The sequence below is a fragment of the Desmodus rotundus genome, chromosome 5 (assembly GCF_022682495.2).
Source record: "Desmodus rotundus isolate HL8 chromosome 5, HLdesRot8A.1, whole genome shotgun sequence".
Taxonomy (NCBI): Eukaryota; Metazoa; Chordata; class Mammalia; order Chiroptera; family Phyllostomidae; genus Desmodus; species Desmodus rotundus.
This window is the reverse complement of record NC_071391.1, coordinates 74,699,007-74,721,526: the sequence shown is the minus strand read 5'-3', so window position 1 is coordinate 74,721,526 and position 22,520 is coordinate 74,699,007. Positions and strand designations below refer to the sequence as shown.

The 22,520-nt window shown below is 37.8% G+C and overlaps 1 protein-coding gene across 2 annotated transcripts in view; it reads left to right on the top strand.

The window, feature by feature from the left end:
• The window catches only part of PDGFD (platelet derived growth factor D), a 245,528-nt gene extending 223,221 nt beyond the window's left edge, over positions 1 to 22,307 (top strand). For both annotated transcript variants that reach the window (XM_024570915.4, XM_024570914.4), the window contains exons 6-7: positions 7,376 to 7,590; positions 20,649 to 22,307. In XM_024570915.4, the coding sequence (XP_024426683.2) occupies positions 7,376 to 7,590; positions 20,649 to 20,774 (341 nt within the window). In that variant the 3' untranslated portion in view covers positions 20,775 to 22,307. The remainder of the gene's footprint in view (positions 1 to 7,375; positions 7,591 to 20,648) is intronic.
• The last annotated feature ends 213 nt before the right edge of the window (positions 22,308 to 22,520 follow it).

The following is a 22,520-nucleotide window of genomic DNA, read 5'->3' as shown; positions in this document are numbered from 1 at the left end:
TGCCTATTTGAGATCTGGGTAAGAATTTGCAAAAAGCCCTTGACTGGCACTAGTGATGGATCAGATAAGTCAGTCTTGAGATATCATTCTTCTGTAACTATCTTTCTGTAAATTAAACACATAGAAGTACCAGGCACATTAAATCAAAATGGATTTATTTTTCTAATTTTTCATGTTGAATGAGTTAACTTCGTTGAGTTTCCTGAACCATGTGGTATGCACCAAGTAAAAGCTTTCTTTATCAACATTAAAATTGTTTACCATAAATTTGATAGAAATAGAGTTAGGGAAGGAGTGCTGTAGTGGGTAGAGCATGGGCTTTGTAGTTGTGGAAACTTGAGATAAAATTCTAACTCAAATGCTACGACTAGTGGCCTTGAAGAAGTCACTTACAGATGCTGAGCTTCTGTTTTCTGCAAAGTTAAGTCTCTCTAGGTATAACTACTTTGCAAAGTTGCATTAGAATTAATAACAGCAGAGTATATAACACCTAGTGGACCCTCATTACATGATAACTACTATTATTACTTGAATATGAAAATCTGCACAGAAGCAAAATACTTCTGTGAACTCCTCTGCTCTCTTCTCTGGAAGGCTCTAAAATAATCAGGAATCTGGAAAACCTCCTAGAGAGTGCACAAATATTGTCAGATTTAAGTATCTTTATAATCAGTACACTCAATAAAAGTTTACGAAATGAGTGCCAAGTACTAAACTTTTCTATGATACTATTTACACAGGAACATTCTGGCACCATTTTGCTGCTGGATATTTCCTTTACAAATCTTTTTAGAGCGCAGGCACTGTTTGTGACTAATATGATGTGCAACTACCTAGATTCCCCACTCACTCAGTCCTAAAGGCCATACCGTTTATTTTGTCTCATGTGTCTACCAGGGCACATGCACGAAATGGTTGAAGAAAAGCTCAGCACAGGGACAAGGATCCCCTCCGCCTACCAGTGCAGCCCCTGCCCTTCCCCTAGTCGAGGTTGTCCATCATTGTGGGTATCCTAACCTCACTGTCCTCATTCACGTGATTCCTCCCATCTAGGCACATGATCCCAATGCAAATTGATTAGAAAAACCCATTCGGTGGTGGAAAGCCACGGGAAAATGTTAACGTCTGTGTGGGCAAAGGTGCCTTTCCCATGAAAATTACTCTTGTTAGAGATGAATGGGTTTGGCTTGTGGATCCTGTGCCCCTTCTTCTGCGAAGTATCAGGGAACCCCTCCAGCATCCTTCTTCTCACAACCCCAACAGACTTAAGGGGAAAGCCCACCCTTCCTAGAACACAACCCCCTGCTGAAACTGCTGGTGCTGGGAGATCTGGCCCATTAAGTGTCTTTACTTGCAAAGGAGTGTGCTAAGTCCTATGATATTACACTGAACACACATGATTGTTGCCTTCTGACATTTGGATCTGACATTTGGATCAAGGTGGGCATGACCCTTCTTTTCTTAGTGATCCCCAATTGCAGAATGTTGGCTGTTTGTGTGGTTCTATTCTTATCCTTATCTCACTGATCTGTTTTACTCATTTCAACAGAAAGGTGGGGCACATCTACTGAGAGCTAGGATTTGGACCTATGCTTCACACACTCGGCTCAGTCAATCTTAATAAATTCCCTGGCAGGAGAGTACTCTTATTCCCATTTTAAATGGTAAAAGACACAAAATCAGAAAATTTCCCTAGCATCTACAAACTGTAGAGAGCCATGACATTTTTCTGGGTTTGTTGGCTGCTAAGCCCTTGCTGTGAGAAACTCACAGTGTTTAAGGTTCAGAAATTCGTAGTCTAGTAGATAAGAGAACGTGGGGCATTTGAGATCTCCTGGATTCTTTTCCTCCCCTGACTTGTGTTCTCACTTTTCATTTCAGAGATAAATGTACTTCATACATCTCCCCAGGTCACGAGTTCCTAGAGTTCTTAGAATGGTCTTATGATGGTGTGAGCTGCTTTTGTGCCTAATTGAATGCCTTGCAGATATTCTTGCACTCATCCATTCATTTTTCAGCACATATTTGTCAAATGCCAACTATCTGTCCAGTGACTTGAAACAAGTCACTTAACTCCTGCATCGCAGTTACAACTATCAAATGGGGAATGGTAGTCTCCAAGGTGAGTTATGAGGGTTCAATAATACTGGAGTTTGTGAAAGAGGCTCACACAGCACCAGGCACATAGTAGGCACACAATACATTTTCATTCACTCATTACTTAACAGTGTTTTTAAACCCTGAAAATTAGGAATTGTCTGATTGGAAACTTTTTAATATAATTTAGGTTGATTTCTACAAATACAAATGGTAAATGTTCCCAGTTGTTAGAAATAAAACCAGCAAATGCAGTCATGGAACTCAAGATTTTAAGTTTAAACCCTTGACATTCCTTCATTAAAAGTTATAAGGTAATTATTCTTTCCATATTTACTTGCACTTCTAAATTGGGGTTGAAAGGTGAAAACAGCTTTCACAATTATGTGCTGATTTATGGAAAAAGGAATTGGAACATTATAGTGAGGTTGTCATGTCCATAAAGATGAAGACTCCTCCTGAGGAATTTATGAACCTTGAGAGAGGTGAATATCCCCTGTTGCTTGATATAAAAATACTACTATTATATATATTTATATAAAAATATATATACTTATATATATATATATATTCCCCTCACCTCTCACCCCTATCTAAAGCATTATAAATCTGGTGTTGTAACATCAAAGTCAAAATTTTAGCACTTTACATGACAGATTATGACATTATTTTCCATTTGGCAAAGGCTATATTCCTGAGCAGCTTTTGATGTGTGTTAGGGACCAGCCTTCTCGACGCCATCCTCTATCCTGTGTGGCACTTCTAGGTTCCATGGGTTTTGGTGCAGTTATCTTCATGCATCATAGTTCTAGAGCCCTGGTTTCTCAATTTGAATCTAACACCAGCAATAGCTTGATTTATTCAGATAACAGTTATTCAGCACCTATTCCTTGCAAAGAAAATAGGGATTGCCTACTAGGGCTATAAATGGCTGTGACTTTCTCTAATTTGGGTTTTAAGTTTCTGGGTGTTCATTCAGACTCACAAAAGATAGATACTTAAAGAAAATCAGAAATACTTGTCCAAGGGTTCATAGTGACTTCAGTCTTTTTTTAATTGGATTTAACTGGTTATTTCAAATATTCCAAAATAGCCCATGGCCTTAGACTACAAAGATGTGTTTCTTTCAGCAGTATCCTGCTTTGAATTGTTGAAACCAAATGGTTTTAGAAGAGGTGGACTTAAATGACTTGTATTTGGTCCTTCCTCTAGGGACAGACCACTAGGAAAGGAGGAATAAAAAGATAATGAACTCTGTTTCTTAGAACCTTACGTCTTAGTGGAGAAGCATCTAAACAAAGAAAATAATAAAACAAAATGAAAATCATGAATAGACAAAAGACCCCTCAGTTTAGTTTTAAAGATGAAACACATTATATTGCTCCATATCAAATTAAAAAATAGGCTCACTTACATTCTCCTGGTTTATTAGCCAGCACATGGTGCACTGTTACGGCAGAATCTGACAGATGGCAATGTGTGCACAGGAGCACATGCTTGGGTATATGTAATTGACAACATCTTGAAAATGACAGGTCAGTGCCTGTCAGCACACGTAGGAAGCCAGGTCGTTTGGACAGCAAGTGTCCTCTAGGGGGAAGGCTCCAACATGGCTCGTGGAATCTGCTCTTTGTGCCCTCCTTCAAATCCTCACACCGGGGCTCGTAAGTGCAAGAGGCTTGAAAAAGCCTGGATTTAAACTCTGGCTCCACCACTGATGGAGTGTATGACATTGGGACCACATTTGTTCTTAACCTTCTGAAATCTCATTTCTCTCAAGTGTAAAAATAAGGGCAGTAATGGTATGTAATTCATAGATTTGTGGGAATTTCATGCAATCATCTGTGTGCAGAACTCTTCATGTTCCTGGTACTTAGGAATATAAATGGCCAGGATCAAAACCACCAGGTGGACTCTCCTTTCTCCCACACCTAAGCCTTAATAGACTAGAAACTGAACAAGGATGTGCTTTCTCCAGGACACCATTGCTTCACACAGTCCCACCCCAATGCTCAGAGCCCAGAACTCTAATAACAGCCCAAGGAACTTCTGTGACTGGGCTATGCTTTAAGGCCAGTGCTGCTGATAGGAGGGGGCTACTGTGGCACTGTGCAGGGTTGATGTGCCCAGGGGAAGCCCTTGAGGACAGTGAAGCCTTTGCAGCCTTTTCAACAGATTGTCAGTGCACAGCCCTGAAAACTTAACTGACATCAAAGAGCCATGGAGAGGCAAGAAGACTCAAATTAAAAAAAAACAGCTAAAGAGGAATTATAACATTATGTATACCTGGGTGAACTAGGGAAATTACATGAAATTAATGGGCCTTTGAATTAAGTTTGGAACATTCTTGCTGCCTTATAATGTTCCTCCATGGAGACTGAAGCAGGGAAGGAAAGGGCAGCCCTTCTCCCTGAACTCATACCTCTTGGCCTTCCTCCCTCCCACCAGTCTCACGCCAGAGCCCAACTTCCACCCCCAAGTACCAGTGGAAGTCTTAATTTCTGCTCAGCCCCTTGCCTGGCTCCTTGCTCTGCTGCACTGCTAATCAGTCTTCCTTGACTGGAAACTCAATATCCCCTGCAATCTTACTTTGAAGTTATTTGCATCCAGTCAGAAGAACCTTTTAGTTCTAGTTCTAAATTGAGCATCCCCGTGGTTTCAATCCCCTGATATGCAGGGCAGCTGGATTCTATAGCAGTCACACTGGGCCACAGTTCTTAGTCACATTAGGGAATTGATGCATAAAACTGACAGCATGGTAAATCTTATGGTGGGGAGGAGCCAGAAGTAACCCGGGCTAGTCAGTAAACTGGTGATACCATGAGCAGAACTGGGTTTTAAGACAAGTAAGACATGAAGACCTTATTCTGGTGTGTTGAGGGCACTTGGGTGTTTAGCTACATTCCCATGGGGGAAGCATACTGTAACTTGACTTGGATATATTCTGGAGATAAGGATATAACCATTCACCACCCCAGTCCTGGTACAACAGTCTACAGAAAAGCTTGATAGAGCACAAGGGCTGGGGTGTCCTTCCTTCAGCTATTGGAAACCTGTCATTTCCCCATTCCACTGCTGTGACAGAGACTATAGAGCAAAAGGGTTTCAATTCCAGTTTTTCCACTTGCTCTTCACTTTGGGTAGGTAATAGCCACCTCAAAAGGATGGGGAACCAGGAAATGCAGTCTTAGGTGTAAGGCTCCTAGCAGAGGACTGAACTAAAGAGAAACTCTGAACCATTACTTCCTACCTATCCCTCACTGCCTTCCCACACCTCACAACCTCTTCTTGATAATTGCACCTCTTTACTCCGCAGTGCTGGACAAAAATATATTGCCATTACTACAAGCGGCAGATTTGGCCCTTTGCATCAGCCCTGCCCAGAGGCCAGCATCAGTATTTATCTCAGGGTGACACTGGTAATGGATGGTTGCTGCACTTCTTAATCCATTTATGTAATCCTTCTTGCTTTGCTTGCAGTTATCTGTAGGGCTTTAGCAGCAATAAAATGTTTCCTTTCCCAAGACAGAGTTCACTCGATTTAAATCTGGATTGATTAGAGCTAAAATGTATGACATCTTTACAAAGGAAGAAAAAAACAGCAATAAATTTTGCACAGTAACTATTTAGCATTTATTCAGCCCCCACAGTGTCCTGGGCTCAGCGTATAATTATTTGGGAGAAACGCTTGCCCTTGAGAATCAAGGCATAGTCGCTCATGTGGAAAGGGACTCAGGGCAGGGCACTGATCCAACTGCCAACTTTTTCCTTATTCAAGGCTTCCTGCAGCCATCTGGCCAGTCTTTCAGCTGACTTCACGGGGTTAAGTGGACTCTTCACTCACTAGTGACTTCTTTTCTTTCTGTTTCCCTCATTTCAGTAGGTACATTCTACTGACAGCATCCTTAACCTTTGACCTCTGCCCCAAAGAGCACTCTTTCCCTCTCCTCAAGCAGTTTTCGTTTGTGACTAAGACACTTGTTGGAGCTAAAGTCTGGGGCCAGCAGGATGCTGTCTGCCCCGACATTTGTGGGATTCCTCCTGCGGTGGCCTGTGGTGACAAGGGAAGTGCACTAGGAAATGGTGTGGAGCCCGTGCAGACCAGGGGCTTTCTCCAACTGCGTTCTTCTGAGAACGTAGTCATGCGTGTGCTCCTCAGTCAGAGGGTTTGGGTGACAAGTGCATGGATGATTAGATTTTGAAACCACTAATTAAAATGTACTTTACATAACATAATAATATAAATGGAATTCCTATACATATTATGACTAAAATTTGAAAATTTAAAGTGATAGTCTCCATTCGTAGAAGTCCCAGTAAACATACTCCCGAACAATCATTTACATAGATGAATGGTCCAAAGAAAGCAATAAAGAGGTACGGCCTGCATTTTTTTCTTTTAATTTTGACCATTTGACTTTAAAAGGAAAATATGCAGAAACAATGAAAATAATCAAAATGAATAATAATAAATAGCATTAATTGAGTGTCGTGCATACTAGATTTGGTCCTTCAAATATTGCTGTGAAGTAGGCAGTTGTACTACTTACATTTTATAGGTGAAGCAGAGGTTCAGAGTAGTTAGGTAACTTTCTAACTAAAAGGAGGTGCAGCCGTGATGTGAAAGCAGCTGTATCTTTACTGCAGAGCCAGGAATTTAACCACTAAGCTATACTGCCATCTAGGACCCAAAGCACAAATATGTATCATATTCACAACCCGAAAAATGCCATTTCCTTTAATGTTTTGGTTAACCTTTGAGTTAAAATGAGCTAAAACCTTTTTCTTTCTCACATTTTCTTGTAAAATTTCATTGCCATTTAAATATATTAGTACAATTGTCCCTAATGTGTCGTCCCTCATGAGAGTCAAATTAGATTTAAGTAATATCAAGAAGAAATTTTTTAAGAAGGCAATTATTTTACGTTGCTGGTCATTTCTATTTTTAACCTCAGAACATTTTTTTTGCATTAAAAAAAGTTACAAGGAAATTTGAGGTATATATAGATTTAGTCATGTTTTTGAGGGTTTTTTGGTCTTTAGTTGTTGCTGATGGTTATTTTATTTATTTATTTTTTTGAAGAGCAGACAAGGATCAAAAGAAAAATTAGACTTTCCACCTCTGGTGTTTGGAATAGTAATTGAGATCCCAAGGACATATTCAATCCTCAGGTTAAGATTGTTGTCAAAGAATCTTCCCGCCCATTTCCCAAAACACATGCTGAGTGTTTTGCTTACAGGTGTGCACTTGCTTACACAGTGTGTGTGCTTCTTACAGTTGACCTGGACAGGCTCAATGATGATGTCAAGCGTTACAGCTGCACTCCCAGGAATTACTCAGTAAACATAAGAGAGGAGCTGAAGCTGACCAACGCAGTCTTCTTTCCACGCTGTCTCCTTGTGCAGCGCTGTGGAGGAAACTGTGGCTGTGGGACTGTAAGCTGGAAGTCCTGCAAGTGTAATTCGGGAAAAACTGTGAAAAAGTATCATGAGGTATGTTGTTCTCAAAGGTCTTTGTTGTAGTGCTGAATCTAGCAGTTTCCGCTGCAGAAGTCATGTAATCCATGGGGTGCTGGAAGATAGCACCGTTGCATGCAGTTGTTAGGCTGTTCACTGCACAGGAGCATCTGGCCAGGGGGATAATGGGGAGCTGAAATTATACTTGCACTAAATTTGTCAAGTTGAATGCACTGGGGAGGATCTAAGTCCATCATAAAGGTGGGACTCCTTTTCCTAATCCATGTAGGTTGACACAGCCTTGTTAGAATACATATATAATCAAATGTACGATGAAGTAATTTCAGAACTTACTTGGCTCCTTGTAGAAAGAGCATGGCATTTATTTATAGGATATGCCTGAAAAATGTAAGTTTCTTTAAGAAAATGCTAAGAGCCAAACTTTAATGCAATCACATCATTAAAAAACTATGCAGAGTAAAGATAGCAAATGATTTCTCAGAAAATATACATTGTTGGAGACTTTTTCATTCTGTAAATATGAACATATTTTCCTTTTACAAATACTAATTTTTCTAAATACTACTGAGTGCTACCTGGGAAATCAGCTCTGAAATTATGCAAAAAATAATAAAAAATAAGTAAAAGAAATAAAAAAACCCAAAAATTTAAAGAGAGCAGTAACCTTTAATACTAATTATAATAACAAATACTCATGAGCACTTAGTATGTATCAGATACTATTGTAAGTCATCACTAACTCACTTAGCAGTTTCTCAATACTGCTATAAAGGGGAGGGTGATGCTATTTTTCTTCTCTTTTTATAGGTGAGTAAGCTGAGGCCTAAGAGGACCAGTAAGTTGGCCAGTATGGCATGGTTGATAAATCACAGAGCAAGGACCTACTCTCTGGGCAACCTGGTTGCAGAGTCTATGTTCTCATTACTAGTCACACTGTGCTCTCTCTTTTAAAATACGTAGCATTTTGTTGAGCATTAAAGAGTAGACGTAGGGGAGCTAGAGCTGCCCCTGACAGTGACAGCAGCTTTATTGCTTCCTGACTGTGGGAGCACATGTGAGTCACTGAATTCTAGAGATTCGGTTTTCACACATGTGCAATGGGACTAAGAAAATATATCAGATAGTCCCTTGTAGGGTGGTTCTGGGGATCGAGTAATACATTGCATGTGAAATGTGTTTTTCAAGATATGAAACATCAAGCAGAAAATGCTTTAAAATATAACTGAAATGTGAAGTAAACATTATTTTTAGGAATTGTTGCTAAGTTGCTTTCTATCAGTATCCACCCAAACAATAAAAAAGGGATAGTGTTCCCTAAATAAAATCTCCAGCTTTGTAAAATGGTTTTGTTATCCTGAAAACAATAACACAATGGTAAGTTGGGAGGTAACTGAGCCTAATGAAAATGGATACGTCATAACTGGTATTTTCCACTTGGGAATGCAGGAAGCCAGGGGCACTGACCATGCTTACCTTACACAGGGGAAACACATTATTTTAGACTTACATAGAACATACTCTCTTAGTCACAAGAGTTTCTTACTCCACCCACACAGTTTTCAAAGGGGTGGGGGGGAAGCCTTCTATCCAGAGAATGCTATCATCTGTGTTCATTGTATTTTATATTTGTACTACCCGATGAACTCTACGTTGGATATTGTCCTTACCTTCAAGAACCTGAATATTGTAATGTTTAGTTACAACCTGAAGGTGAGTGAAGAAAGCAGTAATCAGGTTAGAGTTAAAATAATATAGGAGGTGACAAGATCTCTACCTAGCCCTAACTGTGAGAGAAAACATTCAAGTTCAGCCTTTGATGTATTTGGAGAGTATTATATTTTCCTCATGACTCTCTTGTCAGATACAAGTTACAGCTTGATTTTCAAAATTTCTTATTGTGGAAACGGCAGAGTTAAATGTACACTCAAAAGGACCCTCACCTCCCAGACAGGGTCCTTTTCTTAGTTCCTTTCTTGTCTCTGTACACAATAGCTGTTACCTATAAATTCCTGTAAACAATTAGTCTCTGGAAGGGGAAGCCCTTGATCTCTTTGTTCAGTCACACGAACGCGTCTAAAATTTGGCTTCTTTTGAAACTGCTGTCTAAAGCCTCTCTTGGAAACGTGTCATATTTTTACTTCTAGAGAAGTCTGCAGAGCTCTATACAAAATCTCTCTGCCAAGTGCTGAACAAAGGAACAAGAGAGCACCAAACACTCACGCAGTAACTGCATACCTGGAAAAACAAGCCTGGCACATTTCCCCTACACTCCTAAAATGCCCTTGAAGTATGTCACAGTGACCACTCTGCTGAGTGCCCCAAGGAAAAGAGCGGAAGGCTTGGTTCACTTCCGGAAACAGGGGCGGCTTGAGCTAGGCTAATTAGGGAGAAATCCTCGCCCTTTACTCTATAGTTCTGTGTCTGTATTCTTAACTCAGAGAAAATGCAGGCTCCTCAGCTCCTGATTATAACTGATGAGATGTGAAATGGGTTTCTATGAGAGATGAGCACCCTTAAGGGTGACTAGAACTCATCACATAAGCAGGCCTGTGTGACTCTCCACAAATACTTTAATGCTCAGCATGTAAGGAATAAAACCAAGAAATTATAAAGCTCCTAATGAAGCTAATATCATTGCTTTTTACACAGGTTGTGCTATTTTTCTCATTGGGGTTTTAGCATTCTTCACTATGCAATAAATAGAATGGTAGCATCTTTATTATTTTCTGTTCTCAAAGGTTTGTAGGAATTCTATTAAAGTTTTTTTTTTCTTTTTCCTAACAACCATCCTATGCCTCTTGGAGTATATAGGATATACAAGATAGGTTAGGTAGTGATTTTTTAAATAGGGAAGTTTCCAGGGAGCGTATTATATAGACAGAGGATGTTATATAACAGTTCTCATCTTCCCTTGCTAATGCTTGAAGAAGGAGTATGCTATTCCCTAGAAATATGGTGACCTCTTTCATCAATATTTACTGGTTTTCATCATTTGGTCTCCTATGTCCATTCAGTCAACAGCTATAAACTTGGAAAGCAGCAGAGAGAGAAAGATAGAAATTAATTTTCTTTTTTCTTTCTCATATTTTTGTCACAAAGCTGATACAACCCCCTACAGTAGTAGAACTTTGTGCAGTTCTGCAGTGGTGGGTCTGTTTCACGTCTGCATTGTCCAATGTGGCAATCACTTGCGGCAGGTGGTTGGTTACGTGGCAGTTGAAATGTATGTAGTGCACATAAGAAACTGAATTTTTAATTTTATTTACTGTTAACTAACTTTAATGTAAATAACTACATATGGCTAGTAGCAACCATATTGAACACACAAGCCTGTTTCTGATACATTTACAACATCTAGAATCATTCTTTTCTCCACATAGAACTTAAAAATGACTTTAGAGGATTATTTTTATCTTAAAGAAGAATTTTATATTAAAAACTGTTTCCTATTAATTTGAGTTAGAAATATTGACAGATATTTATAAATGAAACAAAAGACTAATTAGAGGTAATAAAATGTTGAGTTTCAGACTTGAGATAAAATAATAGTACTCTTAGTTTTTATATGCTTTAACAGTTATTAGTTTTGTTATTTAGGTAAATTTGTAAATTGAGACCAAGAAGACAGAAAAACTTTGTTTTTCAGTTTCCACTCTATGGTAAAAACAATGAAATTTTGGGTTATGATATAACTAATAACAAAAGTCTAGAAAATCTCATTTCTATTATTTTTCCTGGAACATCATTTTCAGAGCTTATATAGAATCCTCTGATTCCTTCTTTCCTTTTCTCCTTCTTTCCCTTTCTCCCTCTTCGAGTGAAACCAGGAGATAGCTCTTTTTCAGACTGTTTTTGTGTTTTCAGGGCAATTGAGCAAGAAGTTGTATGACTAAAAGAGAAAAGATTAGATTCTGGTTCTAGCTATGCTGGGTGGGAGGCAACCTAGGGCCAACTGAGTAAAACCTCCCAGGGCCTTAGGTTTCCTCACTTTGAACCTTCAATTTTGAGTCTCAGACAGCCCTGAAATTGCATGATATCCACTAACTGTTGCACTCTTGCCTAGCCCCCAAATTTTTTCTTACTGAAATTATGTAAGGGATATAAACAAATTGGTGGTTGAGGTGCTAGGTAAATGCAAAAGAATTAAGATATGGTCTGGAACAGTTAATGTTTATAGAAAAGGTGATTTACTCATTATTAATAACACCTGTGCTTCTTACCTCCCGGGGATACTGTGTGAATAAAAGCTTCTGTAGATTCTAAAGCACAAAACAGATGTGAGGGGGATTTTCTGAGAGCATTATCTGGCTTTCTCAGTTCTGACTTCCTCTCTTCCCAAGTGAATGCGCTCCACTGAAGTACTGCAAAATGTGCACATTCTTTCCCTTCCAGATTTAGCTTCATATCAGGGCTTCCTGCTAAAGATTAGCAAACCTGTCCTGGGATATCATATATCTCAGGTAAATGATATCCACCTGTGTCATGAATGGTTCTCAGGGATAAGGCCATGCTCTGAAATTTTGTGCCCAGTTGAGTTTCCATCATATGTCCTGCAATGGGAAGGCTGGACATGTAGTCACTAATTCTCTAAGACTAAGACACTGTCAAAATCATTTGACTATTTAGTTGTGTAAAGGTAAGGGCTGCACCCAAATATACCCTATAATAATGCCAGGGTGCTCACAGAAAGATGTATTAGAAGTAAATATCCACAGATGATGTCAAGATTGCATTTTCAAAATTCATGAGCATGTTATAGACCCTCACTGTAAGCCCAGTCATTGATCACCTTCAAACTTAATTTGTCAGCAAAACTTTACTGAACTTTTTGTCATTTGTGTATTTTTTTAAGTTGAATTCTGTGTCTTATGACTTGGTATCAGTTCTTTCATTACAGGGCTCAGACTTTGCTGCAACTACTGCATGCAAGCTGAGCAGTTAGTTAGATAGAAAATAATGTTATCCCTTCACAAAGTATTTTTGCTTGTAGTCACTTGGATTTCAGAAAAATTGACTACCAGCTCTTAAAAATCTTAACTCTGTGCACATTTTTCATATAGTCTAAAGCATGAAGAAGTCAAAATGGAAGCAAAAATATGAAGTGATTTTTTATTTTCTTAAGAAACTGTATGTGTATTGAACAGTTCCCACTTTAGAAGTTGGGTGGAATCTTAAATAAATTTTCCATGATTCAGGTTTGTTATACATTGCATTTGTTCTGAAATATATCTTTGTGTTCCTATGTGAACCTTACTGAGAATTGTTACATGGCCTTAACGACCTTTTTTTTTTTTTTTTTTTTACATTCCCAATAAAAAAGAACCCAACTCAGCAGATAGCTTGTCTGCCTGGTGACGTTTATTAGTGTATAGCTTTATGGCAATGATTCATTCAGTGTTTATTGGCACTATAGTAAATATCTTTTGTGATACAGTAATTTGCAAAATGAGCACTTTTGACTTTGTGTAGTGGTATGAAAGCTACCAACTAGTTCCATCATTCTCCATTTAGTAAAAGTCAACTTTCCCTGGTTTTTCGTGGTTTGCCAGGTGGTGAAGAGGAGTCGAGATTTCTATTTTCACCCATAGGTGATAATAAATGGCTGGCTGTTCTTTAGTGAATTTTTATTTTGGTGTGTGCTTGAAACTGTGAATCATAACTCAGAAAAATAGGAAATCGTTTTGTGACGGTTTCTATTAGCAAGTGTCCAACAGCAGCTGTAATGAATTCAACGGTTCCTTTCCTTAAAAATTGACCAAATAACTAGTCAGTTTGCTTCCTCAGATAAAGGCTCTTCATTTTTCTTTTAACTTTCCACCATCCTGCAGATCAGCTTTGCTCTCTTCCTCCTTTCAGTGCTGTGTGCCTGAACTTAAGACTATTATATGGTCTGAAAGCTTTGGACATCAGTGCTGTGATCAGCCAATAAAGCAGTCCAATTTTCACTTTGTTCAAACAGTGCTTTCCTGTCTTGTCTGGGAAAGTGTCAGCAAATTCATTCTTCTCTTATTATCAGCAAAACACATATATGCTGTGCTCATGTTGCTCAATATAAAACACAGGGAAAATCCCTGAAAAGTCAGCAGGTGAGTTAACTGCCCAGGCTCTGCTGTCATTCCCAAGCATGCTCTTTTCTTTGCCATCAAATGGGAAAACAAATAGAGCACTGATTTTATAGTTGCCGCTCATTGCAACTTGTTAGGCTTTCATGACAGCCTTCTTTAAACAGAATATTAATCATATGATCATCTTCTTAGAAATCACTTTTCTCCCCTGCATCTGCCAGCCCCCAAATCAGGTTTACACACAGACAGTCTTGGACAATAGCAGCTAATTCACATTGGGGAAATTCTTGGCAAAACTGTAGGACTCCAACCTCTAACTCCTTCTTAGGCACTCTGACCAAATATGGCATATTTGCTCATAGTAGGGCTTTTTTATCTTCCGTGGTCAGGGCTGTTGAATACCCTACAAAGTAATTAATACATTCTTCAACCTTTGCTCTTATTACTTATTTTTCACAGAGAAGCAACATCTATTATTTTCTAAAGTTACCCAACAGGAGAGAACATGGGAGCAGTGAAAGGCCAATGTCAATATAATTCTGCTCTCATTACTTTAAAGTTTATTTCAGAAATATGAAAAGATTAAAAGTGGTCCAAAACATGGTACACTCTTTAGGCCTCAGCTTCAATTCCTGGTTTGTTTGTTTTGTCCCCTGTGTTTGTTGGAGATAGAACAGAGGAAATGCAGAGAGGAGGTAAAGAGGAAGAATCATACACATACACTTCCTTCTGCACTGAGGGCATCTCCCACCACCTTCACCCAAGAGGTTTCTTTAGCAGCTACTATGTTGTCAGCATGCTGCCTAGCTGTACAGTTTCAATTTCATATGGAAGGATGAGCTAGTTTACATGGGAGTCAAATTCTGTTTCTAACAATTACTAACTCTGTGACTTTGGGCAAGTAACAATCTCTCTCTCTCTCTCTCTCTCTCTCTCTCTCTCTCTCTCTCTTCTTATCTGTGAACAAAATGAGGAAAGTACTTAATAGTACCTAGTAGTGTTGCAATGAACTCCAAATAATTTAATATCTGCAAAGTTGCTTATAACAATGTATGGCAATAATGTTATTATTTTTGCTATTCTTGCCCTTAAAGCTCTTAAAATACAATTAATAGAGAGAATGCATAATAAATCATGAGAAATTGAATGATACATATGGTAAGTGCATAATTGCAGGCGAAAGAGATAACAATGTAATTAGCTATTAAAACTGGTATTTGTCTACCCAGGAAGGCTGCCATTTAAAATGGAAGGTGAAATAAGGAATTTTCCTGACAAAAGGCTAAAAGAATACACCTCCACCAAACCAGCATTGCAAGACATGCTAAAGGGACTGCTTTAAGAAGATGAAGGAAAAGAGTGAGAGAGAGAGGAACACAACTACAAAGTAAAAAAATAGTAATGAATAAGTACCTGTCAATAATAACCTTAAATTTAAATGGATTAAATGCCCCAATCAAAAGGCATAGGGTAGCTGAATGGATAAGAAAACATGATCTGCATGTGTGATGTCTACAAGAGACCCACCTCAGAACAAAAGACTTACAAAGACTTAAAGTGAGGGATTGGAAAAAACTTCCAAGCAAATGGACAGGAAACAGAAACCAGGGTAGCAATACTTATATAAGACAAAATAGATTTCAAAACAAAGGCCATAAAAAGAGATAGAGAAAGTCACTTCATAATACTTAATGGTAGAATCCATCAAGAAGATATAAACATTGTAAACATATATGCCCCTCAGTACAAGAGCACCTAAATAAATAAGGAAAATCATGGAGGACTTAAAGAAAGATATAGACAGCAACACACTTATAGTAGGGGCTTTTAACACGCCACTATCAACAATGGACAGGTCTTCTAAACAAAGAATCAACAAAGATATTGTGTCACCGAACAACACTCTAGATCAAATGGACTTAACTGATGTATACAGAACATTTCACACCTCACTAGCAAAATATACGTTCCTTTCAAATGCACATGATAGGACACAAAACAACCCTCAACAAATTCAAGAAAATTGAAATCATAGCAAGAATTTTCTTGGATCGCAATGGCTTGTAACTAGAAACCGACTTCAAGGAAAAAACTCAAAAACAATCAAAGCCACAAAGACTAAATAACATGTTATTAAACCATGAATGGGTGAACAATTAAAGCAAGAAGATATCAAAAAGCTTCAGGAAACACATGAAAATTAACCACAACATCCCAGAACCCATGGGATACAGCAAAAGCAGTCCTGAGAGGGAAGTTCATAGCAATACAGGCCTACCTAAAAAAGACAGAAAAATTTCAAAAAAACAACCTAATCCTACATCTATGAGAACTAGATGAACAACAATAAATGAAGCCCAGAGTGAGTAGAAGGAAGGAAATAATCCAGATCAGAGCATAATTAAATGACATAGAGACTAAAAGAATGATCCAAAGGAGCTGGTTCCTTGAAAAGGTAAACAAAATCAACTAGCCTTTAAATAGACTCATCAAGAAAAAAAGAGAGAGGACCCAAATAAATAAAATCAGAAACTAAAGAAGAGAAATTACAACCAATACCCAGAAATACAAAAGATAAGAAATTACTATGAACAACTATGTGCCAAGAAATTTGAAAACCTGGGCGAAATGGACAAATTTCCCAAAACATATAATCCTCCAAAACTTAACCAAGAAGAAGCAGAAAGCCTGAATAGACCAATAGCAATTATTGAAACTGAGCAGTACTCAAAAAACTCCTGGCACACAAAAGCCCTGGACCAGACAGCTACAGAGGAGAAGTTTACCAAACATTTAGGAAAGAGATAACCCCAATCCTTCTTAAATTATACCAAAAAATCCAAGAAGAGGAAGACTCCCAAACTCTTTTTACAGGGCCAGTATTATCCTAATTCCAAAACCAGATAAAGATACAACAAAGAAAGAAAAATGCAGGCCAATATCCTTGATGAACATAGATGCTAAAATCCTCAAGAAAATATTGGCAAAGCAGATCCAAAAATACATTAAAAAGATCATACACCATGATCAAGCAGGATTCATCCCGGGGATGCAAGGGTAGTACAATATATGTGCACCAATAAACGTAAAAAGTCACATAAACAAAAGGAAAGACAAAAAACACGTGATCATATCAGTATATGCAGAAAAAGCATTTGATAAGGTATAGCACCAATTTATAATAAAAACAATCAGCAAAGTGGGAGGAGAATAAACATACTTCAACAAAATAAAGGCCATATACAAGAAATCTACAGCCAACATCATACTCAATGGGCAAAAACTAAAAGTTGTCCCACTAAGATCAGGAACAATACCAGAGCATCCACTTTCACCACTTCTATTCAATAACCACTTCCAATAGTATTGGAAGACCTAGCCACAGCAATCAGACAAGAAAAGGAACTAAAAGGCATCCAAATTGGAAAAGAGGAAGTAAAACTGTCATTGTTTGCAGATGGCATGATAGTATACATAGAAAACCCTATAGGCTTCACCATAAAACTACTTGACCTAATAAGCAAATTTGGCAAAACAGCAGGATACAAAGTCAATATTCAGAAATCAAAAGTATTTTTGTAGACAAATATCTAAATATAAAAAACAGAATTTAGAAAAAAAATCCCATTTACTATAGCCACAAGAAAAATAAAATACCTAGGAATAAACTTAACCAGGGAAGTAAAAAAAAATCCTGTGCTCAGAAAATTACAGAACACTGAAGAAAGAAATTAAGGAAGACACAAACAAATGAAAGCATATACCATATGCTTTCCATATATCATGGATTGGAAGAATCGTCATCAAAATGTCCATACTACCCAAAGCAATCTACAGATTTAATACAATCCCTGTCAAAATACCAATGACATCTTTCACAGAAATTTAACAAATATTTCAAAAATTTATATGGGACCATAAATGAACGGAATAGCCTCATCAATTTTGAGAAAGAACAAAGTACAAGGTATCACAATACCTAATATCAAAGTATATTACAAGGCCACTCTAGTAAGAACAGACACATAGACCAATGGAACAGAATAGAGAGACCAGAAATAAACTCATGTCACTATGGTCAATTAATATTTGTAAAAGGGGGCAGTAACATAAAATGGAGTAAAAATAGCCTCTTAAATAAATGGTGTTGGGAGATCTGGACAAGTACATGAGAAAAAATGAAACTAGACCACTAACTTACACCATACACGAAAATAAACTCAATATGGATAAAAGACTTAAATATAATATAAATGTCCATAAACGTTTTGTGACACCATAAACGTCCCAGAGGAGAACATAAGCAGGGGAATTTCAGATATCCCACATAGCAGTATGTTTGCCAATATACACCCTAGGGCAAGGGATAAAAAGGAAAGAATAAACAAATGGGACTACATCAAACTTAAAGTGAAAAGGGAACCAACTGTATTGGAAAACATATTTGCCAATGATACCTCAGACAAGGGTTTGATCCTCAAAATATATAAAGAACTCACCAGGAAGACAAACAATACAATTAAGAAATGGGCAAAGGGTCTGAACCAACACTTCTCCAAGGAGAACACACAGAAGACCCATAGACATATGAAAGGATGCTTAACATCACTAGCCATCAAAGAGATGCAAATTAAAACTATAACAAGATACCATTTCACACCAGTCAGAATGGCAATCATTAACAAATCAACAAACTACAAGTGCTGGCGAGGTTGCGGAGAAAAGGGAACCCTAGTATACTGTTGGTGGGAATGAAGACTGGTGTAGCCACTATGGAAACAGTATGGAATTTCCTCAAAAAAAATAAAAGTGGATCTGCCTTTTGATCCAGTGATACCATTGCTGGGATTATACCCAAAGAATCCTGAAACACCAATTCAAAAGAACCTATGCACTCCTATGTTCATAGCAGCTTTATTTACAATAGCCAAATGCTGGAAATAGCCTAAGTGCCCATCAGTAAATGAGTGGACCAAAAAACTGTTACATTTACAGAATGGAATACTATGCAGCAGAAAGAAAGAAGGAGCTCCTAGCCTTCGCAACAACATGGATGGAACTGGAAAGCATTATGCTAAGTGAAATAAGTCACATAGTGAAAGCCGCATATCATATGATCTCACCCAGAAGTAGAACCTAATCAATAAAATAAAATGAGCAAAATAGAAGCAGAGACATGGAAATAAAGAACTGACAGTGACCAGAGAGGAGGGGGTAGGAGGATATCAGGGGAAAGAAGGAGAAGGGACAGATGAAGGAACATGAATAGAGAACTCATGGACATGGACAAGGAGTTGGGGACTGACTGTGGGAGTGGGGGGTGGGGCAGGGGACAACAAAGGGGAAAAGGTGGACAACTTCAATTGAACATCAATAAAAAACTGGCATTTGGACTAGCAATATCAGTATCAAATACTTTTGAGTCTTTTTGCCTCCCTCATATACTCTCTTAGGGGGTTCCTTTCTCTCCAGGTTTTGTCCTCATAAATAACCCTTTGAGGCTCTGCTACAAACAGGTCTCCCCGTTCCACCCTCTGTTAGCAGGGTCTAGGCTCCCTAGCTTGACTGAACTTTGAACGAAGCCAGTGATTTATTCTGCCCACTGAAACTACCATGGAACAGCATGGCTAAATGCTAAAGGAAAGGGAATATACTGTGATGCAGGAGTTCTGAGGACTCTGGCCCAATTTTTCCTAGTAGATGGTTTTGGTTTCTTTGTGACTTGCAACAGCTAATGTGTGGATAAAACTGCTTGGAATATAATCCATTGCAAACAATTGTGAAGATGCCATGAAAAATCATGCAGATGTGAAAGCAAGTTTTACTGCATCTAACCTTCAGACAGGACCAAAGTATATCAGCAAGTATATCTGGTCTCTTCTCTAGCCCGCACTTGTGGCCACACTTACCTTTGAATCACAAAAGGAAATCATAGGTATTGTAGAGGCACTGGGTCAGTGTTCTAGGAGCCTAGATAAAAAAAAAAACCCGTTCCCAGGTCCAAGTCCCCAGAAGACTCTTAGCCCCCTTTAAAGTCTCAGTTCTCTAATCTATAAGATGGTGAGGGTTTTTTTGAGGGCAAAAGAAGTAGTGAATCTGTGCAAATTCATTGAAAACTGCAAAATGACACATAATTGTATGGTGTGCTATGACAGAGTTTAGCGTCTAAGAGGAAAATAGAACAAAATCAAAAGTGAAGGCTAAGAACAAAGAAGAGAAGCAGTTTAACTAACCATATAGTATATGTAAGAGTAAGTATATAATTTTCCAAGCATGTGATGACTAATGCTTGACTTCAGTGAAGGCCATAGCAGGAAAGATGAGATAGCTTCTACTTAAATTTACTAAGTTAAAAAAACATTACGTTTAAACTTACTAACTAAAGAATTGAGGATTCATTTTATTCATTTAGACATTAATTAATTAATTTATTTATTAATACTGTGTTGATACACAAATGTTAATGTACAAAGGTTTTAGTGGAGCCAGATCTGTTTTGAATTATAAAAGGTATTATATATTAATGTATATGTACATTTTCATTTGTGACTAGATGCTAATGACTTTCATTAGGGCAAAATGTTTTATAGCAGTTAAATAATTTAGCCATACCAGCATATTATGTTCATGACTTTATTCATTGCACTGTCTACAGAAATAATATGCTCAGTATTGTTGTTTATCCATAACATATGCTTTAGCAGAAGAATTGTTATGACAGTATTTGGGATAGCACCTGGGACAAAGCAGGCTCTTAGGAAGCTATCAATAAATACCTGCTAGGATACCTTAGGTCATCTTGGTACTGCAGGTAGGTCACGCGAGAGGTATTACTCTGTGATTAGTTGACCCCACTTCAAGGAGTTGACGACTGTAAAAATATTTATATGCATGAATTCTAAACAAGATTCTCAAAGGGTTAAGAACCAGTTGTCAAAAAGAGAATAAGTGGTATCTATTGATTGTACTCTAATGGCTTTGTAACTGGAAATATGTTTATTCTCCTAGGTCTTAAAGTTTGAGCCTGGCCATTTCAGGAGGAGGGGCAGACTGAATTACATGGCTCTCGTTGACATCCAATTGGATCACCATGAGCGGTGCGATTGTATCTGCAGCTCCAGACCACCTCGATAAATGAATGTGCACATACATTAAGCATGAAAGATCTTTTAGTTTAAGGAGGGTGTGGTAAGAGATCCTTTTCCCGCCAGCAACCAAACTTACTATTAGACTGCAAAGCAATAAATACAAGTGGTCGCTGAGTTTCAACCTAGCTTTGTTAGTGCTCTGGCAAGTAGAAAGGTATATCATCAACCTCTATAACCCAGAATATAAGATTGCATTTAATAATAGTTATTAAACTATTCCATGGGTGTATCCATGGAATATGAGGGTATATCCATGTCTATCTGTAAATAGATTGAATGGTTTATCAGTATATATAACCAGTACACCAGAGCTTACAATAAGTTTGAGTAGTTTAGATCCTTAAAATCTTTTCAAAAAACAAGAGACATATTAAATACATGAAACACATCTTTGAGATATGTGGAAGATTAATTTATTTTTAAATTTTGAATCACAAAACAATTTTGGATCTTGCTCTTTTAATGAAATCACTTTATATATTAAAAAACTAATAGATGAACTTTATGTATACATCTTAATTCCGAAAAAAGGAAAAATATGGTTTCTGGGGAGAAAGCACAAACCAAACCATTTTTTCCATGAGGTACACTACATGTTTACCCATATGGATAATAATTACCAGTCTTTAGAAGCATGCCATAAAAATATAGGTGCTTTAGAAATTAAGTCATTAAATCTTTTTCTGCATCTTGCCGAGGCATTCAAATTCATATAACACCAGTCTCAAAATTTTTTATCTCAGAAGATTTATTATTATAATCCTACAGAAGATAATTTATAAACTGTAGCAGAAATTTTAATTGTCCCCAAAAACCCATCCATGGAAGTAACTTCTTCGGAGAATGGCATGGAGATTCTGCATGAATCTTTCAGAATATTGTTCACTGAAAGATTGGGCAGTTAAAAGTCAAAAAGTTAAGCATTGAGGTATTAACCTAACAGAAAATTGGATGGAAAATTTGTTAGGATCCATAGTTAATAATGGATTCGAACTCTCCAAGCCTTGCTAATTAACTTTATTTATTTCCTTTTGTGTTCCCATCTCTTTGATATGCAGACATGTATTTACAATGGCATTTTATATTTGACGTATCATCACAGATTATTTATAGCCTGAAAGCTTTTGTGTATTAAAACAACCCAAATTTATTGATGTAAATCCCTAAACATGAAGTCACTCACCATTTCTGATTCCCTGTTTCTGAACTAAGTGAAATCAAATCTGGAGTCTCTAGTTCTTCTCCAGATCTATGGAGCTTGTTCTAAGAAGACACATTGCAAATCGTGAGTGCACGAGTTTGGCCTTGCTCTACCACTGCAAAACTGTTTTTGCATTGATGGCTATCATTGGTATTTTGAGTAATTTTTCCTCTCTGGCTCCTTACTGTCTGTCTGCTTTAAAGGAGACCGACTCCAGGAGTAGGAAGTGATTCATCATTCTCCAAAGCAAGACTCTTAAGAGAGCAACACTGAAATCAGGATAGCTCCAGAGCTGCTCAGACAGAACTGCATTTTTCTTCCTGCCTTGAAAAAAGGAAAGCCAATTTCTTCCATGAGTCCAGGGCCCTATTGACTAAAACCAATTTGAATGAGGGGCATGTGGCAGGAGCTTTTTCAGTCCCGGTGTCAGATGAGTGGCCACTTGGATTTTTAAGCATGGTGCTTTCAGGACCAAATTCTGAACAACATTTAGCTCATTTCTTCTCAGTTTTTTGAGATGAAATGCCAATG